The following is a 25,198-nucleotide window of genomic DNA, read 5'->3' on the forward strand; positions in this document are numbered from 1 at the left end:
TTAATTTAAAATCGGTTAAGTTAGTTTAGGAGTCCATCGCGCACAAATATCGTGACAGGAGATTTATATATATTAAGATTTGGCTTATTTGGTTAGGAAATATGAATAAAGAAGTAAACGGTATATATAAGTATATATAAGCTGTTGAGACAGAAACGTGTCTCTATTGCAGTATGTTTAGAAAATATTATATCACCGACATAGTTATTTATTTTAAAAAGTTTTGAAGTCATTACAGTCAAGGTTTTGATTTAAAAATTGTACATACACAAATTTTATCGAAACTTCACAGCATTTTGATAGCAAACACGTGTTGACAATTTTTTTTCTTAACTACCTTTATATTTACTTTGTTTTTAGTACGAAGAATTGGAGACTTTGTACGCATGCGTGAGCAAGTACGCGTTCGAAGGACTGGCGTCGTATGAGAAATCCGCGCCTGGAACTGGCGCTAATTCGCTTTTGGGGCCTTTAATGATGTTGAAGGTAGTTATTATTGTTTGCGTTTAATTTAATTTAGGCAAGTTTAAGATGCCGATATCTATTTTTAAAGTATATAATATAGAACTAAAATATTTTAAATAGGTTAGACTATGTCTTGCGTTCGTCAAAATTAAATACGTTTTCGCGTACGGGAGTCACACTTTGACTTTGCCATTATATATCTCGTATAGAAATTCTTCTTTAATAAATGTAAAATACTTCTTTTTTTCAATGATTATTATTATATATTAAATATGAATTAACTGGCAAGTTATTACCAATAAATTCTGTTAACTACAAAATAGAAGCTTTTTTCGTATATCATTAATACTACAATTAAAATAATAAGAACGAAGGTATGAATTTTTTCTATAAAAAAAACACAAATATTTACTTAAAACGTGTGTATATACTTAAACAACCTGCTCTGAAAATTAAGGGGGAAAGTTATCTTACTTTAAACGGTAAAATTGTGTAGGATACGATAAAAGATAAACGGTAAGATTTCAGTCAGTAGTATTAGCAAAAAAACTTGAGTTTATTACAAGACTGAGCCGTTGGTTTATTTTTTAACATATAAACAGAAAAAATCATTTTTATCCCAGGCGTGTTGCACTTCGAGTCCGGGCTACGTGGACAGACTGTTGCTGCCTCTAATGAGGGTTTTGCAGAGAATGGCCAGAGACCATGTCGCACCGAATCCCGATAACGCTACTTCGGATTTACTTGTAAGTATTTTTTTGACAAATAAAACATTTCACATCAGTAAGATCCTTCAAGATTCTACTGAAAATATAACACACCTAAAACTCATTAACAGCTTCATTTAAATGCAAAGTATGTGTAGGCAAATCTTTATAATTAAATTAAGTAGCCCTAAAGAAAATTGTGTATGGAAAATTTGCTACAAAGTTATTTCCTTTAGATTTTAGCATTGGACTTACTGAAAGCAAGGGTGTCAGTGATGCCAGTCGAGACAAGGAAGACATTCATCGGAACGATTCTCGTCGGGTTGATAGAGAAAACGAGTGACGCAAAGGTATGCATTTATATAATCATACTAGCTACCCCCGCGAACTTCGTTTCTCCTTAAGGGAGCGTTCAAGTATTACGTCACGCAATTTTTGGAGATTATTGGACCCCCCCCCCCTCCCTCCATGAAACGTGCCGTAACGTTTCTGTATTCAATAGTAAAACGTTTCGTGGCCAACCCCAGTGACTCTTTATACCTAAAACTTACCATTATGTGGTGTAAAGTGCTGGAAAGTGGAAAATAATATTAACAATAACGCGTAATTCAATCCCCGCTCCGCATCGTTACGTGTGTGTGATTTTGCTTAGCCTAAACCATTTTAGAACATAGCATAACGTTGGTATGTTTAGGGTTTTCTGTGAATATTTCTCTATATTAAGACTTTATTTAGACTATATTAAGTCATATTTTTTAAATTAACAAATAAAATATAGTGGTTGATAGTAGAGGGGTGAAAATTAAGGGTTTCATGTATTGTATGATGTATCATAAAAAAATAACAATTTTATCCATAAAATAATAAAAAAAAAATTGGAGTGGACACCCCTTATCATTTAGGGGTTTGCAAGATAGAGAGTAACCGATTCTCAGACTTATTGAATATGCATATAAAAATTCATAAAAATCAGTCAAGCCGTTTCGGAGGAGTATGGTAACGAACATTGTGACACGCGAATTCTATACATTAGAAGATTATCAAGTACGAATTCGAAATGCTTTATTAAGACTTTTTGGATCTAAATTAGCTTTCAATACTTAATAGAACTTTTTAATTTATTAAATTGCTTAGGTTTTGAAAACCCATTGATGCCATGGTTTTGTTGGTTAAGCATTTGATTTGAATTGTGTCAAGGGCAAATAAGGTTGATCACTTTGGCTTTTTGGGTTTCTTCTTCGTTATTTATGGGCTAGTATCAGCCTTTGACACCTTCTAGTTTTCCTAATAATCAAACCAGGACATTACCAGATTAATGGTGATTTCAAATTCCTTAGGTAATGAAAGCCATTACCCGTATGGTTGAAGAATGGGTAAAGAATCGTGGCACTGCAAATACAAGTGCTCTGGCGGCGCCATCTCTCAGAGAAAAGTCAATTCTTCTCGTGAAGCTAATGCAATATGTGGAGAAACGGTTCCCCGATGATCTGGAATTGAACGCTCACTTCTTGGATCTTGTCAACTATGTTTATAGGTAATAGCTTAGTTATATAAATACTAGTAACGATTATTGGATAAATTATTTCTTGATAAATTTAGTCACAGAGGTTCCAACGTGTTCCTTTACTTGAATATGTGAAATTAATAAAAAAAAACAGAAATGAAAATGTAAAAATAGGTACAGTAAATGTTAGACTAAATATTTTTTCTAATTTTCCCGCACGGCATAATTTATTAGTTGGGTCATAAATTTAATTGATATAACAAGATTGCAAAGTAAAATAATTTACTAAATTTGATTGTTATATTGTTTATGGCATAATAAATTTCCACTATTATCATAATTAAACGGATTTTGTGATCAAATTGGTAAAGAGATAAATCAGGCTACGGCAGAACAGTTTGACCATAAAGTGGGTTGCTGAAAAAAATCGCCTTCGAAAATAGCTTTTCTTACCAATTATTTACCGTTTTGTTTGCAACTGACGGTCAGACAATAAAAGCCTTTATTCGTTATAAATCTAATCGTTCTGTATACAGGGACGAACAACTGAAAGCAACGGAACTATCGATGAAGCTAGAGCCAGCTTTCCTAGCGGGTCTACGCTGCACGCAGCCGAACATACGTGCCAAGTTCTTTGAAGTGTACGACGCGAGCGTCAAGAAGAAGCTATTTGATCGTATTCTTTACATCATCTGCTCTCAGAACTGGGAACATATTGGACAACATTTCTGGATAAAACAGTGTCTGGAGTTGCTGCTTGTTACTTGTGTTTCGAGTGAGTTGCGTTTGGTTGCTATACACATATTTTTGACATGTCAGAGATTGCAAATCTTTGTGGTCGGGCACATTTTTCAATAACGAGTCACATGTTCATACATCACAAACAGTAAAAAACGCGTAACTAAAGATAAAAAAAAATTTTTAAAGGTTTACTATACCTGGAATTAGTAGGCAGTGATGCCAGCTAAAGATAATAAAGTAATTAAAGTTAATTCGATATATTGAATTATTTGTTATTTTTGTATTAGGTTACTTGAGTAAGTAAATATTTAGATTTACCTTTTTGTAGGTAAAACATAAAAAAAAATGATTGCCCTCAAATGGGTCAAATTTGTCCCCTTTTCGGTGGAGAACTTTTTTAGTAGCTTTAACACTTATGGAATATCAGAATTGTATGGAATGAAAAATCAGAGTTTAGTAAAGTAGTTATGCATTAGTATAGTTTTGCATATGTTTCATATTGATATTTTATAAGCAAGTAGAAGGTGACCGTTAATACAAGCCGATTGGCTAATTTTCTTTTAATTAGTGATTACATTACTAAAAATACAATTACAATAAATAAAAACTTGTGCCAGAACCCTCAGTCTTGACCCCAGATTTCTGTTACTATTTGCTTTTTATTTTTAATATTCTATAACTAATTATAAAAAAGAAATAAAAAAAGTAATGTGTTTCATGTATGGATATAATATATGTTGGTAAATTTCTTAGTATGTATATAGATATATATATATATATAAAATAAGGTCCCGCACCACGTTATTATATAATTATTTTTGTAATATATTTGAATAAACATTTGCAGCTACCCAAATTCGACTGTCTAACACAAAATATCTTCTGCCCAATATCACTGCTGTGATAAACTGGGCAGATAGCGAAGAGCGAAAGTCTTTCGCGATCTTTAGCAACGTGAAAGAAGAGTCTTCCGATGGATTCAGTGACTCCCTTGACCCCGACAAGGAAGACGTCTTAGATATGGATTTGGACTCCAATTCTACACAAAAGGAAGATTTGACAAAAAATGTTCCTAATAGGTGAGGACATAAGTTTTCCAAAAATGTATAATATATTTTTCAACCGACGTTATTTTAGATAAGGCTTTTATTTTTTACTTTAAAGTACTACTTCTAACAACCTATTGTTATATATACTTGGTTTTTTGTTTATAACTTACCATATTTACTTTTTATTTTGCTCGTAGCAACTTTTCGGGTTGAACTTTTTTGTATTAAAAAAAAGCATTGAAATATAGTTAAAATCTGTTATAACAACATTGAAGGGACGAACATATTTGGTCGTAAAAACCGATGACGTTGTTATTAAGTACCTAATACATAGGATTTAGCTGGCACCTTTGATTTTGGGGTCAATTTAACCGGTATGTTGTTCTAAACGATGTCGTCGTAAACGGTTTTAAGTAAAACTACATAGCTTCAGAAATAAGCCTTAATTTACTTTTGGAAATTTTACATAGGGTACTTTGTTTTTGAAACCACTTACCTTAACTTTGGTACTTATTTTAGGTTATTTTTTATGTTATGCTTAATATATTTTATTTATTTGCGTTTAGACAGCGAACGCTGAATCAAATAATAGCAAAACAGTCCGAGTTCCTTGAATTGGCTCGACGCGTGCGCACAGAACAGTTAGTCGCCGCGGCAGCGCAGCTTTGTCATATGGACGAAACACTGGCACACTACACCTGGTTGAGGCTGTTCCCCAAGCTCTGGACCACTTTTGATGAAAGGCAACTCCCGGTAAGTGTAAATTTACTCCAGGTAGAAAAGACGTAATTTTTTGACTTGTAGCTTTTCTTGCTAAGTTTAAAGTATATATTGATTGATTAAGAACTTAACATAAATCTATTAAAATAGATATTCATTTCATGAAAAAATATATTATGTTATGATCACCATCACACATACATACTTCCTTTTATGAGCTGATATTGTTGTGATATACTTAGTAATAATGTAGCTTTATATTAGTGAAAAAAATTCAATATCGTGCCAGAAGATCCAGAGTAAATATAACGTACCATATAAAGTAGATTTAAATATCGTTAAGTGGTCTGTAACATATTTTATAACAATATTTTTTATTACTTAGACTATTATGAATGAAATAGTTCCATTCATAATCTCGGGAGTCCACGTGATTCAACCGCACCTGCCAATAAGCGCTTTACACACGTTTATTGAAGCATTGGCGCGGTGTAACCCACCAATCTCTATAAAACCGTAAGTATTCGTTTATGATTAAGAATCATATAGAGGAATAGTATTACGCCATTACAGTTATTAATAAAATTAATAATAAAATGATTAAACGATATTTATGGAATAGATAAAAACGAACATGCCAAACTTAAAAAAATGTATTTATTAACACTTCGTTGCAAGTATACAGTATAGTCCAGCCTTATCGCTTTCGAGCGATCTTTTACAGGCAACCTCTGTTAGATAAAAAAGATTAGTTAAGGTGAAGGCAAGAACTTAGACAGAACTAATGGAATAATGCAAAGCAATTAAAAAATATATAAACAGTGAAAGGGACAATAACAAAAAAAAAATGTTATTTTTTAATTTTTTATAAGTTATATTACAATTCACTTAACTATATATGTATGTGACAAATTTCACAAAATTATTAACTAATTTTATTTGTACACAGTCCAATGATGAAATATCTCGGCAAAACTCACAATCTGTGGCACCGGATGACTCTGAATCTTGAGCAAATGGCCATCGATCAAGCGGCTGGCAAGGCCAGTCGGGATGCGCTTGAAATCTACGATTACGATGTAGAAACCACAACACCATCTGTAAGGCAATATTTAAATATTTAGCCATAATTTTAAACCTACCAAAAACCTACTTTCACGACTGCATATGCATAAACAGAAAGAAATGTGTGGCATATGTATGTACTTTATCAGTATATTACTGTATATACTATGGAATCTTATTTACTCTACGTTAAAAATGGATAAACTCAACTTTATTTAAGTAATTTAGTATTGTTAGATCTCTTTAAGGGTTTATTTGTAAATAAATAAACGAGGCATTTGTTTACACTAAAAAGCCAGAAACTACGCGCAGAAATACACTTATTACCACACACAAAATACGGTCACTAGTTATTTCAATTACGCGCACTTCATACTACGCAGTACTTTATCACTTGCCTTCACTATTCGCACTTTATCACTTGTCAATGTTAATCTCTCGGAATTGCATTCGAAACTGACTTAATTGGTGGCGTTTCGGCTTGCTTATACATCCCTGGGAATAATCTTGAATGACGTTCTAGAACTCTCTAATTGCTCCTGAGTAGCGATTGCAAATTCTAGAACGTACGTACTCTTTATCTGTGTTCAGTCTGGCTTTGGAAAGGTGTCCGATCTTCCCTCTCTCTCTCACGTATCATTCCATCCTTGAAAAAAGTCTAGACTATTCCTTCATTAAAGGAATATAACTAGTTTTGAAAAGGGTTTCCTGAAAACTCTATCACTCGACTACGCATGTTCTGAAACTGCCCGAAAAATATTTCAGCCTCTTGAAAACGAGGGTAACATTATACAAATAACAATTTTCTATGTGATAGAGCCTTTCCTGAAACTTACACAAAACGTCAAAAACCCACAAAAAAGGTTTAGCCTTGGTGTCGGAAGGGCTTCTACACCTTAGTACAAATTTTAATTCCGTATAACTAAAGAGTTAAAAATAAATAAAATTAATCAAAAAAAAAATAACGGAAGGAAATCTACAAACAGAGAAAACAGAAACATTTTCCTTATGTAATTAGATCTGTTATACTAATTTGTTCTAAATATATTTGTCTTAGGAAATAATGGAGTCATTGAGTGACATGTACGAGCTTCTTCAAGAGGAGGACATGTGGTCCGGACTATGGCAGAAACACGCGCGGTATCGCGAGACAAACGTCGCCATCGCATATGAACAACAAGGATTCTTTGAACAAGCACAGGTACTTCCAGATATGTTCCCAATAATATTGTTACGAGCTAGGGGATCGGATAGAAAATGCCGTAGATTTATTCAAGGGTTTATTTCTTGGTAAATCAATGAGGAATTTATGGGCACAAATTAACCGGAGAGATGCACTAATTACACATACAAAACAATCACTAATTACTCCACTTATGCACACTTTACACAGTACTTTGTCACTTGTATTCACTTTATTCGCACTTTATCGCTTCGGTGTTTCTCTTTTGTTATCGCATTCCAAACTAAGTGACTAGTCGCGTTTCGGCTCGCTTATATATCCCTGGGAATAATTCTAAACAATATTCGAGAACTTTCTAGGCGGGCTTGCTACTGAGTAGCGATTGCACAATTCTAGAACGTTCGCACTCTTTGTCTCTTTCGCACATTGCTCCGTCCTTGTCGTACGGCGTTCTAGAGTGCTCGTCTAGTTTCGAGAAAGTTCTGATCTTCTCTCTCTCTCTCTCGTATCATTTCGTCCTTGTCTCACACCTAGAAAATTCGGTCTAGAATATTCCTTCATCAAAGGGGTATAACTAGGCCTGAAAACGCCTGAAAACGGGTCTCCTGAAAACTGCACCACTCGACTACACATGTTCTGAAACGGACTGAAAAAAGGTTTCAGCTTCCTGAAAACTAGGGTAACATTATGAAAATTACAATTTTCTAATATGTGATTGACCCTCTCCTGAAACGGTCAGAAATCATATTACAGCCTGCTGAAAAGTTCTCTAACTAGTGGAAAAATCTAGAAACATTGTAGTCGACCCGTCTTCGTAACACTACCCCTTCCTTAGACATGCTCGTCCCGAGCATCATTACTCCCTTTATAGGTGGCCATTATCTTTTCCCATCGAGTTTGCGGATCCTTAACAGCTGCACAAGCTCTACATTTCTTGATCCAGTCTTCTACATCTTCACGATAATGTATCCAATAAAACATTTCCTTAACCTTCATAAGAGTCCGTTTTACTCCTAAATGTCCACTAGATAAGTCAGTATGACACATTTCTAATATGTCGCGAACCTTCAATCTTGGTACAACTAACTGCAAATGATCGCCTTGAGCATTTTTCAATTTACGACATAACACCCCATTATGTAGAACTAAACTATCCCATTGAGCCCAGTAACTCTTAGTAGTGTTACTTGTAGATGCAACTTTACTCCATTGCGGCTTGACAGCTGAAGATTTCATCCAGTCCAGAATGGGTTTAATGTCAGAATCTTGATGTTGCTCTTCCTGAATTAATTTCCCACACCAATCTGGACTTATGGTATCTGTTCTTAGTAACCTCACGTGGTCATTATCCCTTCCATCCTGTTCGTTAACTTTATCGCACGGTCTTTGAGACACTACATCTGAACTCCTTCTTAGCCCTCTTTCATGGGTTGATAACATGTCAGAAAATTTCTTTAACTGCCCCTCTGCTTTTGATAGAACTATTGACAGGGCTTCCGTATAGTTATCCGGAACTGTTTGAACTGTGTTCCACTCTTGTTGATTATTAGCCTGTCCGTCCACATTGATTACTCTACAGGCGTCATAACCACTTTTTGAACGGTTACCTTTAAAGCAAACTTCCTGTTTTCCACACTTGAACATTCCTTTTTCTAGATCTATCTTACACTTATAGAACTTCATAAAGTCCAAACCGATTATACAGTCATCTACTATGTCAGCAAGAACAACTTTATGTCTGTAAAAACTTCCACCAATCTTGAAGGTTGCGATACCTTCTCCTCGATCGGTTATGCGCTGACCTGTTGCCGTCACAAGCTGTACAATTCCTCTAGAAGGGCTTTTATAAAATGTCTTCAAAAGCTGATATCTGATCACTGTTCGTGAAGCTCCAGTATCGAGTGTTAGGTTACACTTAGTTCCATTGACTTCTCCTTCGATAACTAAGGTATTCCCACGTCTAACCTTCACATCACCTCGGAAGTCTTTCTTAGGGCATGAAAACCTCATGTGCCCTACTTCCCCACAGGTGTAACAGGTTGGCCCTCGTTGACACTTAGCTTTTTCCGTGACAGCCCTAATGCGGTAAGGTTGAAGATCTTTCCGAATCGCCTCCACCTCCAACGCATGGGCTAGAGCATCCTTCAGGTTCTTGGGGTGACCAAGATTTACACTTATCCTGACTTCACGATCTCTTATTCCATCAATGAAGGTTTGTACTAATATCTTGTCTGCGACATCTGGTAAGGATGCGAAGGCTTTCCTTACCAGCTTCTCTATTTCCAGGCCCCATTCTTGTAAGCTCTCATTTGGTTGCTGCACTCTCTCCCGTAATTGAGCCCTATAGACTGGCTCCAAATGTGAGTCCCCATAACGTGACTCAAGGGCATCCAGCAGTCGCGTTAGTGTCACATCACCTTTCATGGCTTCTAAAACGGTCAAGGCTTCGCCTCGCAGTCCCAACATAAGAGCAGCTACAGCCCGATCATTTTTCCAACCGTTCATCTTGCACAGAGCGTCAAACTGTACCTTATAGGCCCCCCAAGAAGAAGAACCATTAAAGGTAGGTGTTTCCAGCGTTCCAGATGATTCCACAAAACCTGACATCTTAAGGCACTGAACCTCCTTTTCCAACTCAAGCAAGCGTTTCTCCTGTTTAGATAACCTACTGTCCAGGTTTTTAAACTTATCTTTCAATGCCTCAGTTTTCATAGTCTGCATCTCCACATCTGCTGCAGACCCTGCCACAAATTCCTCACGATACTCCCTTGGAGTAATTGACATGTTTCTATCCCACTTCTGACACCAAAATGTTACGAGCTAGGGGATCGGATAGAAAATGCCGTAGATTTATTCAAGGGTTTATTTCTTGGTAAATCAATGAGGAATTTATGGGCACAAATTAACCGGAGAGATGCACTAATTACACATACAAAACAATCACTAATTACTCCACTTATGCACACTTTACACAGTACTTTGTCACTTGTATTCACTTTATTCGCACTTTATCGCTTCGGTGTTTCTCTTTTGTTATCGCATTCCAAACTAAGTGACTAGTCGCGTTTCGGCTCGCTTATATATCCCTGGGAATAATTCTAAACAATATTCGAGAACTTTCTAGGCGGGCTTGCTACTGAGTAGCGATTGCACAATTCTAGAACGTTCGCACTCTTTGTCTCTTTCGCACATTGCTCCGTCCTTGTCGTACGGCGTTCTAGAGTGCTCGTCTAGTTTCGAGAAAGTTCTGATCTTCTCTCTCTCTCTCTCGTATCATTTCGTCCTTGTCTCACACCTAGAAAATTCGGTCTAGAATATTCCTTCATCAAAGGGGTATAACTAGGCCTGAAAACGCCTGAAAACGGGTCTCCTGAAAACTGCACCACTCGACTACACATGTTCTGAAACGGACTGAAAAAAGGTTTCAGCTTCCTGAAAACTAGGGTAACATTATGAAAATTACAATTTTCTAATATGTGATTGACCCTCTCCTGAAACGGTCAGAAATCATATTACAGCCTGCTGAAAAGTTCTCTAACTAGTGGAAAAATCTAGAAACATTGTAGTCGACCCGTCTTCGTAACAATATTTTGTCTCCAGATTATATAGTATAATAATCTGAATTTTGATTGGGACAGTTACTTTAAGTAAACATTCACCAACTATACTAAACAACAGGTACGATTCCTGGGGCATTGGGGTGCTATAATAATAGAGGCAGTGTTAGTGGCTCCAGCGTGCGACTCTCATTCCTGAGGTCGTCGGTTCGATCCCCGGCTATTCACCAATGGACTTTCTTTCGATGAATAGATTTAACATTCGCTCGAACGGAGAAGGAAAACTTCGTGAGAATACCGGCTTGCCTTAGACCCAAAAAGTCGACGGCGTGTGTCAGGCACAGAAGGTTGATCACCTACTTGCCTATGAGATTAACAGATGATCATGAAACAGATACAGAAATCTGAGGCCCAGACCTAAAATGGTTGTAGTGCCATTGATTATTATTATTTATAATAATAGAGGTCACTTGTTTTACTGACCTTTTTGAGGTCACTGTTCAAATAGAGTGCCTAAGTCTGGCTTTACTCTCGGGCCGTGACTTCCATGATTTAGTTAATTACTATGAAACACATGACTGTAATGTAGAAGAGAGTGCCTACGTCTGGCTATACTCTCGGAGCGTAACTCCGACGATTTAGGAAATCGTCACGCTTATAATTGATTAAAATGTACAGCCATGGCACGTAAATAGGAAATCATCACGCTTATAAAACTAAGAAAGCCTGAGTGACCATACAGCCTTTGCTCGTCGACACAACATTTGACTGAGATAAATAAAATTTTCAAACTAAAAAGCAATAGTTTTAGCAATATTCTCTTTTCTTTGATAATATGCTTTTCGAACTATGCTTTCTTTAACCCAGTATTATTCGCGCATTGTTGCAGAGATTGTACTGGGTTGTTACTTCAATCGATTAAACATGCGACAACTGGCCTAAGAGTCCACCTATCTACCTACCGCGTAAATAATAGGGAACATAGTTCCTATAAGAATAAAGCAAATACATTTTTTTTTCAATTACATATAATTTATATTTCAGGCAGCATATGATGTAGCGATGGCCAAATTGAAGCAGGAGTATTCTGCGAATCCATCGTCATACAATATGCATAAAGAGTGCAATCTATGGACTCAGCATTGGATCAAGTGTGCCAAAGAATTGAACCAGTGGGACTCGTTACTTGAGCTCGGATTGACGAGAAATGTACGAGATCCCTTCTTGATTCTGGAAAGTTCTTGGAGGAATCCAAATTGGCCCACTATGAAAGAAGCGCTTGCTGAAGTGGAATATAATTGTCCCAAAGAATTAGGTATGTAGCTTGTTTATTTAGAAAAAGTTCGAAGTTTTAAGAAATTGTTAATGCTAGGAACAATTTCTAGACAATCAGAGCGCTTCAATGCGTAGACATGTCTGATTGGATGGCTCTGACTTAATTTACTTTTTTACTTCCAGGAAATAGTTACGCTCTTAGTATCTTGAAGGATGCCTGATGATGGTGACCAGTAATATTTATATTTCGATTTGTTTTTAACTAGAATTATATATTTTTCAGGTTGGGTGGTAAACCTCTACCGTGGTTACCTATGCATCTGTGCGCACGGCGAGCAGCAGTTAGGTGGTGTAGAAAGACACGCTGAAGCGGCGGCAGCACAATGTCTACGAGAGTGGCGACGCCTGCCTAAGCTGGTTTCACACGCTCATCTGCCACTATTGAGAGCTGCCCAACAGTTAATGGAGCTTAGCGAGGCTGCTCAAATACATACAGTAAGATCTATTGTCATACTCATTCATCCACGTCAACTTCGTCGTCCGGAAGTTAGTCACTAGAACAGAACAGAGATATAAATACTGTTTAACTTATAGTACGAGATCCAGCTGCAAGATTACATTCCTTATTACAAGTAGACAATTTTGGTGTATGTAATGAAAATCTTTTTTGTCAACATGCCAATAAAAAATTATCAACAAGTAATGTTAAGTATAATAATTGGCTTCTTTTTCTCTTGAAAAATCTAATGAATTTTGATTTGTATGTAACAAGATGGACGTAAGTGATCTTGTAGCCGGATCTTACACTAGTAGTACCTTAATCTTGGTTTTATAGGCGAGCACCATATAGTAAAGTTTCTAGGCTAGGCAGTAGGAAGGAAAAATAAACTTCTTAAACACTTATATTGAATTTAGCACAGAAGAAACACCAGAAAATACCGTTCTCCATTATCCAATATAAAATAAGCAATAAAAAAGGTTTTTTTTTAATATTCCGCATTAAATATAAATAATGTATTGACTATTGATTGTCTATGATTAATAACCTAATATGTATTATTAGATCATATAAATCATTCCAGGGCCTAGTACACAGCCGTCCAACATCGCTGCACGACATGAAAGCGATTGTGAAGACATGGCGCAACCGCTTGCCCGTGGTGGCCGACCCATTATCCCACTGGGGCGCCATTTTCACCTGGAGACAGCACCACTACCAGTTTATCGCCTCTCATTACGATTCGCAAGCCGATCATGCCTCCAACCATAGTATGTTAGGAGTACATGCTAGTGCTCAGGTATTTTTGTGACATTTGTTGTATAATTTAGCTCATATATATATATGAGCTATATATATATATATATATTATATTATATATATTCTATTTTACTGATCTATTAAATTGTACATCTAGCAACATCTAACACATCAAATAAACCATATAACGTATTTGAACTGATTTAACTTTGATGTTTTTAAATTATAATGACAATAGCAGCTGATACCAGCGCCATTGCTCCGGCATATCTTAATATCTATATAAATCACGATGTTTGTCCGCGATGGAATCTTAAACTACTTAACCGATTTTAAATTAAATTGGCACACCGTGAGCAGTCTGGTCCAACTTAAGAGTTGGGATAGCTTAGATCTTTAACTATAGTCGCAATTTTATTGTATTGCAAATTATTTGTCTATAATTAATTGACAGTCACTTCTAGTCGATACTTTTCGACTGGATTGAGTAAGTAATCAATAGATGGCACTGCTATGGTAAACCGACAAACGTGTCATATAAGCTACAATTCAATATCATGATTACCACGTGTTATTGAGGCTAAAGTATAAATTAAATTTATTTTATAGTAAACGAAATACCGTGAAATTCAATTATTTCTACTTTTTTTAATTTTTGGTGTTAGCATAACCAACCACGTGTTACTTAGACCGAAGTGTAAATCAAATTCAAATTATATTGACGATAATACAGTGAAATTATTGTTTCGTGTCACGTATTAAGGCTAACTAAAACCACATTAAGGAGAAACGAAGTTCGCGGGGGAGCTTGTGTAATATGTATAATTCAGGATTCTAAATAATAAATAAAGATTACTTATTTTATGTTTTTTGACCATAAAAATGTTTACCAATAAAATTTGTCGTGTTGAGTTAATCTCGAATTTATGTATTTTAATATTTATTTACACGTGACTTATTTTTGTATATTTATTGATTAATCAGCGTTTATATGAATATCCTTTATTTCCAGGCCATAATCCACTTCGCGAAAATAGCGAGAAAGCACAACCTATCCGGTGTATGTCTGGACTCACTTCACCGCATCTACACCATCCCTAGCGTCCCCATAGTGGATTGCTTCCAGAAGATCAGGCAACAAGTCAAGTGCCACATACAAATGTCGTGGACCGAAGGAAAGGACGAATTGCAGGAGGGTTTGGATATGATCGAGTCTACAAACTTCAAGTACTTCACTAAGGAGATGACAGCCGAGTTTTACGCCTTCAAAGGCCTTTTACTCGCACAATTAGGACGTTCCGAGGACGCGAATAAGGCCTTCGCGGCCGCTGTTCAACTACACGACACATTGGTTAAGGCATGGGCTCTTTGGGGTGATTACTTAGAGCAGATATTCATAAGAGACCCGAGGCAGGTGCAAGTTGGTGTGTCTGCTATGACGTGCTTCCTACACGCGTGCAGACATCAAAATGAATCTAAATCACGAAAGTATTGTGCGAAGGTAAGCCATTTTTTTGTAAAAAAACATTGTCTTAAGATATGTTTGTAACGAATATAATCAAAAACTACTGGACCGATTTCATTATGACCGATATCATTTTAACAATTTTTAAAAAACAGGCGGCTAGTATATTATATTAGTGAAACGCAATCTCACATGATAAATATATACGTTTCATTTATCTCTTAAAACGCATACTTAATGTAAATAAATAAATCTGGCACTTAGTTTAAATAAAAAGCTAGATCGTTTAAAAATATAAATTTAATGATTAAACCGAAAACTGGACTAAAATATTAACTAAAAATTAAATGCCTACTCAAATAAAGATATAAATGAAAAATTTCAGGTGCTATGGATGCTAAGTTTTGACGACGATAAGAACAGTTTAGCTGAAGCATTAGACAAGTACAGCGTGGGCGTTCCGCCCGTACAGTGGTTGCCATGGATACCGCAATTGCTGTCTTGCCTAGTACAGTACGATAGCAACGTTATACTCAATCTGCTAAGTCATGTAAGTAATTAGCAAACTTCATTTAAATAATACATCAAATGAGGGTAGAATTAAAAAAAATGAGGGTAGTTTTAAAGACAAGGTTTCATTACATTCTACTACTTTAAAGTCTTGTAGGTGATATCCTTGTGGTGTGCTTACCAACATCTTTGGTACTAAAACCCTTAAACGCGGTTGGGTTTGTAGTATTCGTTGTCTTTTGTGACTTCTGTTCTTTATTGATTAGACATATATTTTATGTACTATATAATTATTATATCATTAGACTTTTTAGTAAATAAGTTAACTGTAAAAGTGTAAATAACAAAGTTAACAACTATATAAGATTACTATCACCACACTAAAAGAAAATAAATACAATTTAATTAAATTTGTAATATATATGTAATTTAAATTAAAGGATATAATAATGATTAAAGGATTAAATGCAGTGTTGGCCTAGTAGCTTCAGCGTGCGACTCTCATCACTGTAGTAGTAGGCTGATCACTTGTAGGTTCGATCCCCAGCTTTGCACTAATGTACTATGTATGTGCGCATTTAACATTAGCTCGAACGGTGAAGGAAAACATCGCCGGGAAACCGGCTTGCCTTAGACCCAAAAAGTCGACGGTGCTTCAGGCAAAGAAGGCTGATCACCTACTTGCCTATTAGTTTAACAAATGATCATGAAGCAGATACAGAAATCTGAGGCCAAGACTTAAAAAGGTTGTAGCGCCATTGATTTATAAATTAATTTCCAGGTGGGTCGCCTATACCCTCAAGCAGTGTACTTCCCCATCCGGACATTGTACCTTACTTTGAAGATAGAACAACGTGAGAGACACAAGACGGCCGAACAGTCGGCAAATCTGCCAACCACTTCTACGGTACAATATATCTTTAATATTATTTTATTGAGAAAAGTGTGTTATTGATTTCATTACAAACAATTAATTAGTGTTATATATATTTACAAAAAACGGTTTATTATGATTCATTACACCTTTGCGTGGTTTAATATTAAATTTGCTGTATGTAAAGTTCTTGTGAAGAAATGTCTAACGACGGTTTTGTCAGACCGCAATCAGATAATCTTATCAAAAAGTAATTTATGAAAATTCAACTGTTTTATATACTTGTCTGCTGATTATGCGGTTTTTATCAAACTTGGACTGCCACTAGGGCGAAATACATATATTATTTATTTTTTATTGTAGTTATTTCCGCAAAATCTCTGGACATACAGTCACAACGTGCACACGTTCTTATTTATAATTGAAGCACACTCAATTGTTACTTATCTAACATTATCACATTAAATCATATTGTCACACAGTCGAAATTTAGACAGTGATATAAACTTTTAAGTTTTCTTATATAGAAGTTAAATTACCGATCGTTTTTGACGTCTCATAAATCGATGAATGCCGACTGCGCGCAACAAAAAGCATGACTCATTGTACGCTTGCTTGCATCTATCTCTTTTCCACTCGAAGACTTAAGTATGCCATCATTTCATCACTTTCGTTAAAGCCACAGCTAACATCGGAATGCTGGACGTTGAGATATCGAATCACGTCAACGACCTGTCACTTTCCATGCGGCTTGATCCCTTGGCGTTGCGTACAGATGTGGGATCTCTCCGCATCTTCTACCGCATTTACCATCGAGTGTTCAGAGGAGTTCGGATAAATGGCTGAAGCTGAGTTTCGTCATTAATCTCAAAGCAGAATACAAAATACCATCCGTATCACCTCGACTTCCATCGTTCTCCAACTGAACGTTTTTAAGGAAATTTCTGCCACGCACCACTGAAGTATTTCCGAAGCAATTCGAATAAGGGTCCTTCAAGAAAAGAGCGTACCAATTCTTAAAAGCCTTCCGGCAGTGCGAGTGTCCATGGGCGACTTAACATTAGGTGAGCGTACTGCCTGTTTGCCTCCTGTAACATTAAAATAGAAATGTTTTGTTATGACTTTCCAGGCAACCATATTTATAATTTCTATATTATGTATCCCATGCTCATATAGTATTTCCACTTCCAGACAAAAACTGGCGAGGGGAGTTCGTCCGGTGCGTCGAGCGTGTCGGACGCGGGCCCGATCAAGGCGACGCTGCCGATGTGGCGCTGCTCCAAGATCATGCAACTGCAGCGAGAGATACATCCCACCGTGCTCTCGTCGCTGGAGGGCATTGTGGATCAGGTACTGAGGGATAATTACGCTCGTTTATCTCTGTACTCGCTTCAAATTTCTTATATTCATGTCCAGAAACAAATTACTTCTAGAAATAATTTTAAGGTAGCGAATAACTTTATTGGATCCTTTTGATTTAGTTATGTTCAATTCTTTTTGATACATTACAATAACGAAGTGTTAATAAATAAATAAAAATAATAAATAAAGTAATAGCTGCTAGCTAATAGCTAAATATGATAAATGTAATAGCTAAATGGTTTTTGATTTATGTAAAAATTCAATCAATCTTATTAATTAGTTAATTATCTAAATATTTATAATAGCGTTTTAAGCTAAAATAACTATTGCGATTTTCTAAAAACATAAAAAAATACTATTGTACATTTACATTGCTTTTAAAAGAGCCATGTAATACTAATACTCCTTCGCCATGCAGATGGTATGGTTCCGCGAGAACTGGTACGAGGAGGTGCTGCGTCAGCTGCGCGCGGGTCTGGCCAAGTGCTACGTCGTCGCTTTCCACCACCGAGCGGCCGTAGGGGTGGCCACCGTCACGCCCCACACTCTTAACTTCATCAAGAAGGTCGTCTCCACCTTCGGCATCGGAGTCGGCATGAGTAAGTTGCGAACCTCTCCCACAGCTCCGAACTCTTTCTCTATGAAAATCGACGTCTCGTATAAATTACTTGTATGTCTATATATTTAAACCGGGTCTAAGTGTTACATTTTTGGACAAATTTATCCAACTTACATTACAATATATACATAACCCTACTCCATATCTAGTGTCCTATCTATCTTATAAATGGTGTTTCCCTATTCCTACTGCACAATACAAAGAAATTAAAACAAAAAAAAAACCCTCCTGGTAATTCCTATTTCACGTATTTAATACACATTTAAATAAAAGGACATTTTATTATATCAATTTCGCTCAAGCTCAATGACAATTCTTTCAAAATTATTTGGTTAAAGGCTTGCAAATACTTACATTATTTAATTTAAGCCTATATGATTTCATATTAAACCAGTTAAACCATGTTCATTTTAAAGTCACTGAAGTGCTGTCATAAGTGGTGTTTTTATTCTTCGCAAAAGGAACTGACCGGCTCACTCCAATGCTGGATCTTGGAACTCACACGAACAGATCGATAAAGCATTTATTTGGTCTGTAACATTCTTTTTCATGCGGCTAAAGCAGACGTTTTAAGTAGGTATTTGAATCAAATGTTGCATCAGCATCGATTAATTTGGAACTTTTGATTTAATTTATGTTATACGTCCCTCGATGTTTGCCCATTACGTATGAATGTGACCCTGCATCCGATGACATGAATGTCCGATGTTGTACATACGGTTGACAATGGATCCTCTTTTGGTTCGTAGTTCAGTCACCGGTGGCCGTTATTTTTCAGTTAGTGCTATGCGATTTGTTTTTCTAGATTATGTTGCGGTCGTACACAGAACGTAGTGGAATGAGCTTTTTTGAGTTGTTAAATGTCGTTTGAGTGCAAAGGCGAGCGTCGATATACACATACTCCATTTTGTATGTCTACAGAAAGTGTTTCAAGTTCTGTAAGTGGTGCATTCTCTTCAGCTGCATCGGAGAGTCTCGCCAGGCGGGCGCAGGCCACGGTGCAGGACCCCGTCTTCCACAAGATGAAGACTCAGTTCACGGCTGACTTTGACTTCTCCCAGCCCAACGCTATGAAGCTACAGAATCTCATACAAAAGCTCAGAAAGTGGGTCAAGATTCTCGAGGCCAAAACCAAGGTTCTCCCCAAGTAAGTATGCACGTGTAACGCAACTGACACTTAAAAATACTTCACGAGCCTCATATTAAAATTTAAAATTTTGCCTTTTAGGTCGTTCCTAATTGAAGAGAAGTGTAGGTTTTTATCCAACTTCAGTCTAAAGACAGCCGAAGTGGAGTTGCCGGGTGAATTCCTTCTTCCCAAACACACGCATTATCACGTGAGAATCGCGCGTTTCATGCCACGCGTGGAGATCGTTCAGAAGCACAATACGTACGCTCGGAGGTTGTACATACGCGGACACAACGGAAAGATCTACCCGTATCTTGTGGTCAACGACTCGGGCTTAGGAGACGCGAGAAGAGAAGAGAGAGTCCTCCAACTGTTAAGGATGTTGAACCACTACCTCGGGAAGCAGAAAGAGACTTCTAGAAGGTTCCTTCACTTCACAGTGCCGAGAGTTGTGTCTGTGTCGCCGCAAATGCGTTTGGTCGAGGACAATCCTAGCTCTCTATCTCTATTGGACGTTTATAGGACCGAATGTGCTAACAGGTAACTTTTATCTTTTATTTCAGTTACATTTTTCGCACTGGAACTGAAAGTTTTCATATTTTCAGGTATTTAATACCGTGTGGATACAGTATGTGACCATTGCCTCGTACTCCTCCTACTTCTACTAAACTTTAGTTTTTTTATTTCTGCTAGTTGGTAGTATTTATTTCACAAAAGATTCTCTTAGTAGTAGTTTAAATAAAAAACATCTGGTTCTAGTGTTAGGTTACCCGAAGTTTTGTTTATTTTTATTTTTTTTATTCACATAATTTATTATGTGTATTAAAAATGTTTGTATTTAGGGGCTTGGAATACGACGCACCAGTAGCCCGTTACTACGAGCGACTGGCTGCTGTTCAGGCGAGAGGATCGCAAGCCTCGCACCAAGTACTCAGGGATATACTACGAGAGGTAAAACTATATTTATCTATTGTTTTTTTTTATGATTTCATGGTTGAAGAGAAAAATTTATGACTAAATAATTAATGAAATCAAGGTTTATCTTTATATTGATTCAGGGAATTGTTCACATAGTGAAATATAATGTATTGTATTTTCAACAGGTGCAAGCGACTATGGTTCCACGCGGAATGCTCCGCGAATGGGCAGCAGCTACCTTCCCAGCACCCACGGACTATTGGACCTTCCGCAAGATGATGACGCTCCAGCTGTCGCTGGCCAGCTTCGCGGAATACGTCCTGCATTTGACAAGGCTGAACCCGGACATGCTTTATGTGCACCAGGACTCGGGGCTTCTTAACGTGTCGTACTTTAAGTTCGACGTTGACGACACAACTGGTATGTCAACTATATATATATTTTAATACACACACACACATCCCCATGCTATGCACATTCCCACACACTTCAGTCAAATTATAAGTAATTAATCTTCGTCGTATATATTATGATGTAATCCGTTTTGGCTACATTTGATCATATTCTTCAAAATTTCATATATTTTCCATTTATCTAATTTTTAAAACAGTTAAATAAATAAATAACTGTTTTAGCACGAAAAATTATAAAATCCAAGTTTTTGTAACTAAAAATTAGAAAAAGCACGATATTGTTCGATCAGAATTCGTGTACTATACATTTGTATGCTTCTGTGTACAATTGTTGTATGCTTTATGATTGTAGCTATATCCTTAAAACCCTTATCTTTATGTATATAATTCTACTGTACGTTTCTATGCCACTGAACTTCTCTTAAACGGCTGGACCGATTTGAATGAATTTTTTTGTATGCGTTTGGGTGGCGCCCTGGATGGTTTAGTTCACAAATATATCAGGCAGATGGCGCTGCATACGGTACTTTCATACATTGTTTAATATCCTAATTGCTTGAAATATCATGCAGGACAACGTATGTCGGGTCCGCTAGTATTAATATATAGATACAAAAAATATATTGACTAGAACGTTGATTCGCCATAAATTATCTACGAATACTTGACTAGAACTCCGCAAAGTTCATTGTAAGGATGCCTTTAGCAAAGTTTTGTATATCTAAAACACGGGTTATTGATTTTTCTGTAGAAGGGCACTTGAAGGCCACTCTTTTTTATAGAAACATGTAATTATAACAAGTCAATATAAAAACAATGCGTATATCTATTGATACATGTAGGCATCAAATTTCAGATTTTTTTTTATCGTCCCAAATATAACGTTGTGATTTGAGCTAATTAGCCTGATTAACTCGTGTTTTGTTTTCCTATACCGTATGTAATCGTGAGATGAGGCAACTACGTCTACTTACGTATAAAGCATTTTGTCATTTTAAGTAATAAGGGGAATTCGAATAACTTTACTTTAGAAAAACCATTGTAAAGTGTTGTAATATAGTAAATTAGGTCCAAACCATAATTATATATGTCGCAGCAATGGCGCTGTTATCAGTTGCCATTGTCATTATATGTTACAGAGCTCGTAAATTAACAACGTCTGTCTAATCAGTTAATAATTGTAGTTTATTCGATTCGTTAGTGCCTACTTCACTTCCTCTATATTACCCAATTTTGACAATTGTCTTCGTTATTACATTTGTTTATTTCCTACTTACTGTGACTTATATGACGGTATAAGAGTCATAGAAAAAGTAATTTGCTTTATTTTTTATTTCAATTTATGCATAGTACGCAAGCCTAAATTATTCTTTCCGATTTTTAAACTTCTCATTAGTTGCTTGATGTGGTTATAGTTTTCTATAATGCAAAATACAACCAGATTTATTTAAATATTTTTGAATTAATTATGATTTTATTATTGCGAACAATAATTTGAAAGTATGATAATGGTTTGATGTACATAACAAGTTTTTATTTTATCGCAGAGTTAATTCACGTTTTGCCCATATTATAGAATAATTTTATTGCGCTTATTTTAGGGACATTTGTGGAATGAAAATCACAAGATTGCTGTGATATTTAAGGCCTTAAAAGCATAAAGATTAATGGTCAGCCTTGCATTCCTCAAACAAGTTCTGCATTTTTATATTTATTTTACAGTCTCCATTAAAAACGTTGTTTTGGAATTTTTTGCGATAGCCCTAATAAAACATGGTTAGAGCAATAAAGCTTTGTTACTTATATAGGTAGTCATAACAAGAGGAAATTGATCCCATCAATTATAATTGGTTGACTTCAAGTTATAAAATCTACATTGTTCATTTGGCCTATAATACTGAAGAGCCAAGAGGAAAAAATAAAACATGTTCGACATTTTATTTTTCTTCAGTTCTAAATAATACAAATTGGTATAATTTCCGTAACCAAACCAGAAGGTAATGAAAAGCACAATACGAAATGCTTGTTTTGTTTAATTGTAATTGGTCGTTCACACTCAAACGAAACACGTCATTTCGTCTTTTGTTTTACATTTTCACCAGACTATTTCTCTCTTATTATTCCCAGCTATGATAGATATCGTGCATTAGTAGGAAAATATTCTTTTTAATGCTTAGATTTATTGTGGACATTTCATGTTTGCAATAAATAATATCATAATAATTCCAATCGAATAATATGATCGCTCTGTGATCAGTCATATGGCACCAATATGAATACTAATTTATTTCTAAAACTAATCGTTATACGTAATATAACCTGTTTATACCTACCTAGATACACCACACCTGCAATGTGTTCTGCCTAACGTTATAAAAAATGCCTCAGAAATTTGTGATGTTGTCAATAGAAAATCAAAAATTCTAGTTTTCCACAGGCGAAGGGTTTAATCTTTTTTTCGTCTTCAATGTACCGACTATATCAGATTACGCCTATGTATATAGATTGTTCACAATATAACCGGATGTATTCGCAATAACATGCATGATAGAGCAATTAAAAACCTAGTTAAAAGATATTAAAATATATATTTTATACAGTCTTATATTGTTATATGATGATGATGTCTTTTTGTTTTTAATGACGCTATTTTTAATATGGAGCTTGTTTGCCAAGTAAAAAAAGTTTTTATATATGCAAAGAGAACTCGTTCTACAAGACCTTAAGATTATGATGGTGCAAATAATTGCTGGTTGAAACGGATCAGGGAGAGATCAAATAGTTTTCTATTGAAATTGAATAGGTTTACTGAAATTCACTATTTTAAATGTGTAATTCGTGATTTACGTACTAAAATTTCTGACATCCGAATTTAAAAATTATTATATTTTACATCAAAGTATTGGTAAAGGTATTACGTGAAATTTAATCTTATAATAATATAATATAATTTCCTTAACTATATAACTAACCTAACCTAAAGAAGTGGTGGTTGAAGATATGAAGGCGGTACAAAGTATATTTTTTTGTAGGAGAGTTGGACGGCAACCGTCCAGTGCCATTCCGTCTGACGCCAAATATCGCAGAATTGCTGACCAATATCGGAATAACTGGACCCCTTACTGCTTCTGCAATTGCCGTCGCCAGGTGCCTTGTTACACCTAACTTTAAGGTAATTATAAAAAAAATCCATTGCCACATGGGCTTGACATATACGTTTCATTTTGTGACAAAACTTGTAATAGGATCTGTAATGAATGCAGTTAATAAAATTTTAGTGTCTTATTTTATAATTAAAACGTGTTTTAAACGTGCTTCCTATAAATATTTGTGACTTGCAGAAAGGTTAAAGTAGCAATAAGTTCTGACATTTAATGTCATACTCAAAGGCCACTTCTAGCTGTCCCTTTCATAAGTATACTGTAAACAGAGATAGCAATTTTTTTGCAGCTTTATTTTTGGCTACATAATTTAGTTTGATGATATGCATAAATGGAGGCTTTTAATAATGCATAATGCAAATCCAGTGCTAAGATTTATTAGTCTCACAAAAACAATGTCTCGCGATGACGTGGGTATTTAAAAATCCCACACCAAAAAATATGTATATTGTTAGTCGTAAACGTCAACCAAATGTTATAAATTAAACCTAGTTAAAAGGTGACAAGATATTTTTTCTTTATTTAATTTTATAGTGCTGAATACGAAATTGTGATTTGAGACACGGCCCTTAATGAAGTAAATTTTAAATGTATTTAAGAAAATTGTTACAACTTACATGGAACGTAAACACTAAATGATAACCTTTATATATTCAAGTATTCACTTCGTCCATTGTTTCAGATACAATCAATCCTACGGACGATATTACGTGACGAAATGGTGACCGGATACCGTAAGCGTATAGAAGACAAGTCGGGAGTGCCGACACCCGGCACTTCGACCGACAACAAATCCACGGAAATTGACAATGAGACCATTGTCAATATGGTTAACAAGGCTGTTACTATGATTATGAACCGTTTGAACTCTCTCGCCTTGTTCGACGGACCCGATAGCAAAGTCGCTACCTTAGTCACAGCCGCCAACAGCCACGACAATCTGTGTCGAATGGACCCGGCCTGGCACCCCTGGCTATAAGTTTTCAATTTAAATAAAATATCTTTGTTAAGCTTAGATAGGTACCAATACAGGTGATATCTTTTGTAAGTTTAAAGCATTATCGAATGCATCTTTGTATTTTGGGATGATGTCCCTTTGATCTCGTATATTAAATAAATGTTATAAGCGATATGTGGTTTTATTTGGTTGATTCAGTAATGTTTAGAACTGGAGTGGACGTCTAAGTAAGTGGCTTAATTAAATAGGTTGTTTGATTTGAACA

At 35.8% G+C, this 25,198-nt stretch overlaps 1 protein-coding gene across 3 annotated transcripts in view; it reads left to right on the forward strand.

Moving 5' to 3' along the window:
* Positions 1-25,105, forward strand: part of LOC123708266 (transcription-associated protein 1) — a 44,319-nt gene extending 19,214 nt beyond the window's left edge. For 2 of the 3 annotated variants that reach the window (XM_045658900.1, XM_045658901.1), the window contains exons 25-48: positions 361-486; positions 1,089-1,211; positions 1,409-1,522; positions 2,510-2,706; positions 3,213-3,451; positions 4,265-4,496; positions 5,033-5,219; positions 5,572-5,702; positions 6,136-6,286; positions 7,309-7,452; positions 12,036-12,306; positions 12,550-12,761; positions 13,349-13,564; positions 14,537-15,025; positions 15,375-15,539; positions 16,281-16,406; positions 17,565-17,723; positions 18,154-18,334; positions 19,276-19,501; positions 19,583-20,023; positions 20,326-20,434; positions 20,587-20,821; positions 23,847-23,986; positions 24,658-25,105. In XM_045658900.1, coding sequence (XP_045514856.1) covers positions 361-486; positions 1,089-1,211; positions 1,409-1,522; positions 2,510-2,706; positions 3,213-3,451; positions 4,265-4,496; positions 5,033-5,219; positions 5,572-5,702; positions 6,136-6,286; positions 7,309-7,452; positions 12,036-12,306; positions 12,550-12,761; positions 13,349-13,564; positions 14,537-15,025; positions 15,375-15,539; positions 16,281-16,406; positions 17,565-17,723; positions 18,154-18,334; positions 19,276-19,501; positions 19,583-20,023; positions 20,326-20,434; positions 20,587-20,821; positions 23,847-23,986; positions 24,658-24,954 — 4,911 coding nt within the window. In that variant the 3' untranslated portion in view covers positions 24,955-25,105. The remainder of the gene's footprint in view (positions 1-360; positions 487-1,088; positions 1,212-1,408; positions 1,523-2,509; positions 2,707-3,212; positions 3,452-4,264; positions 4,497-5,032; positions 5,220-5,571; positions 5,703-6,135; positions 6,287-7,308; positions 7,453-12,035; positions 12,307-12,549; positions 12,762-13,348; positions 13,565-14,536; positions 15,026-15,374; positions 15,540-16,280; positions 16,407-17,564; positions 17,724-18,153; positions 18,335-19,275; positions 19,502-19,582; positions 20,024-20,325; positions 20,435-20,586; positions 20,822-23,846; positions 23,987-24,657) is intronic. The other variant, XM_045658902.1, reaches the window with a different exon arrangement.
* The last annotated feature ends 93 nt before the right edge of the window (positions 25,106-25,198 follow it).

This window comes from Pieris brassicae, chromosome 4 (assembly GCF_905147105.1).
Source record: "Pieris brassicae chromosome 4, ilPieBrab1.1, whole genome shotgun sequence".
Classification (NCBI taxonomy): domain Eukaryota; kingdom Metazoa; phylum Arthropoda; class Insecta; order Lepidoptera; family Pieridae; genus Pieris; species Pieris brassicae.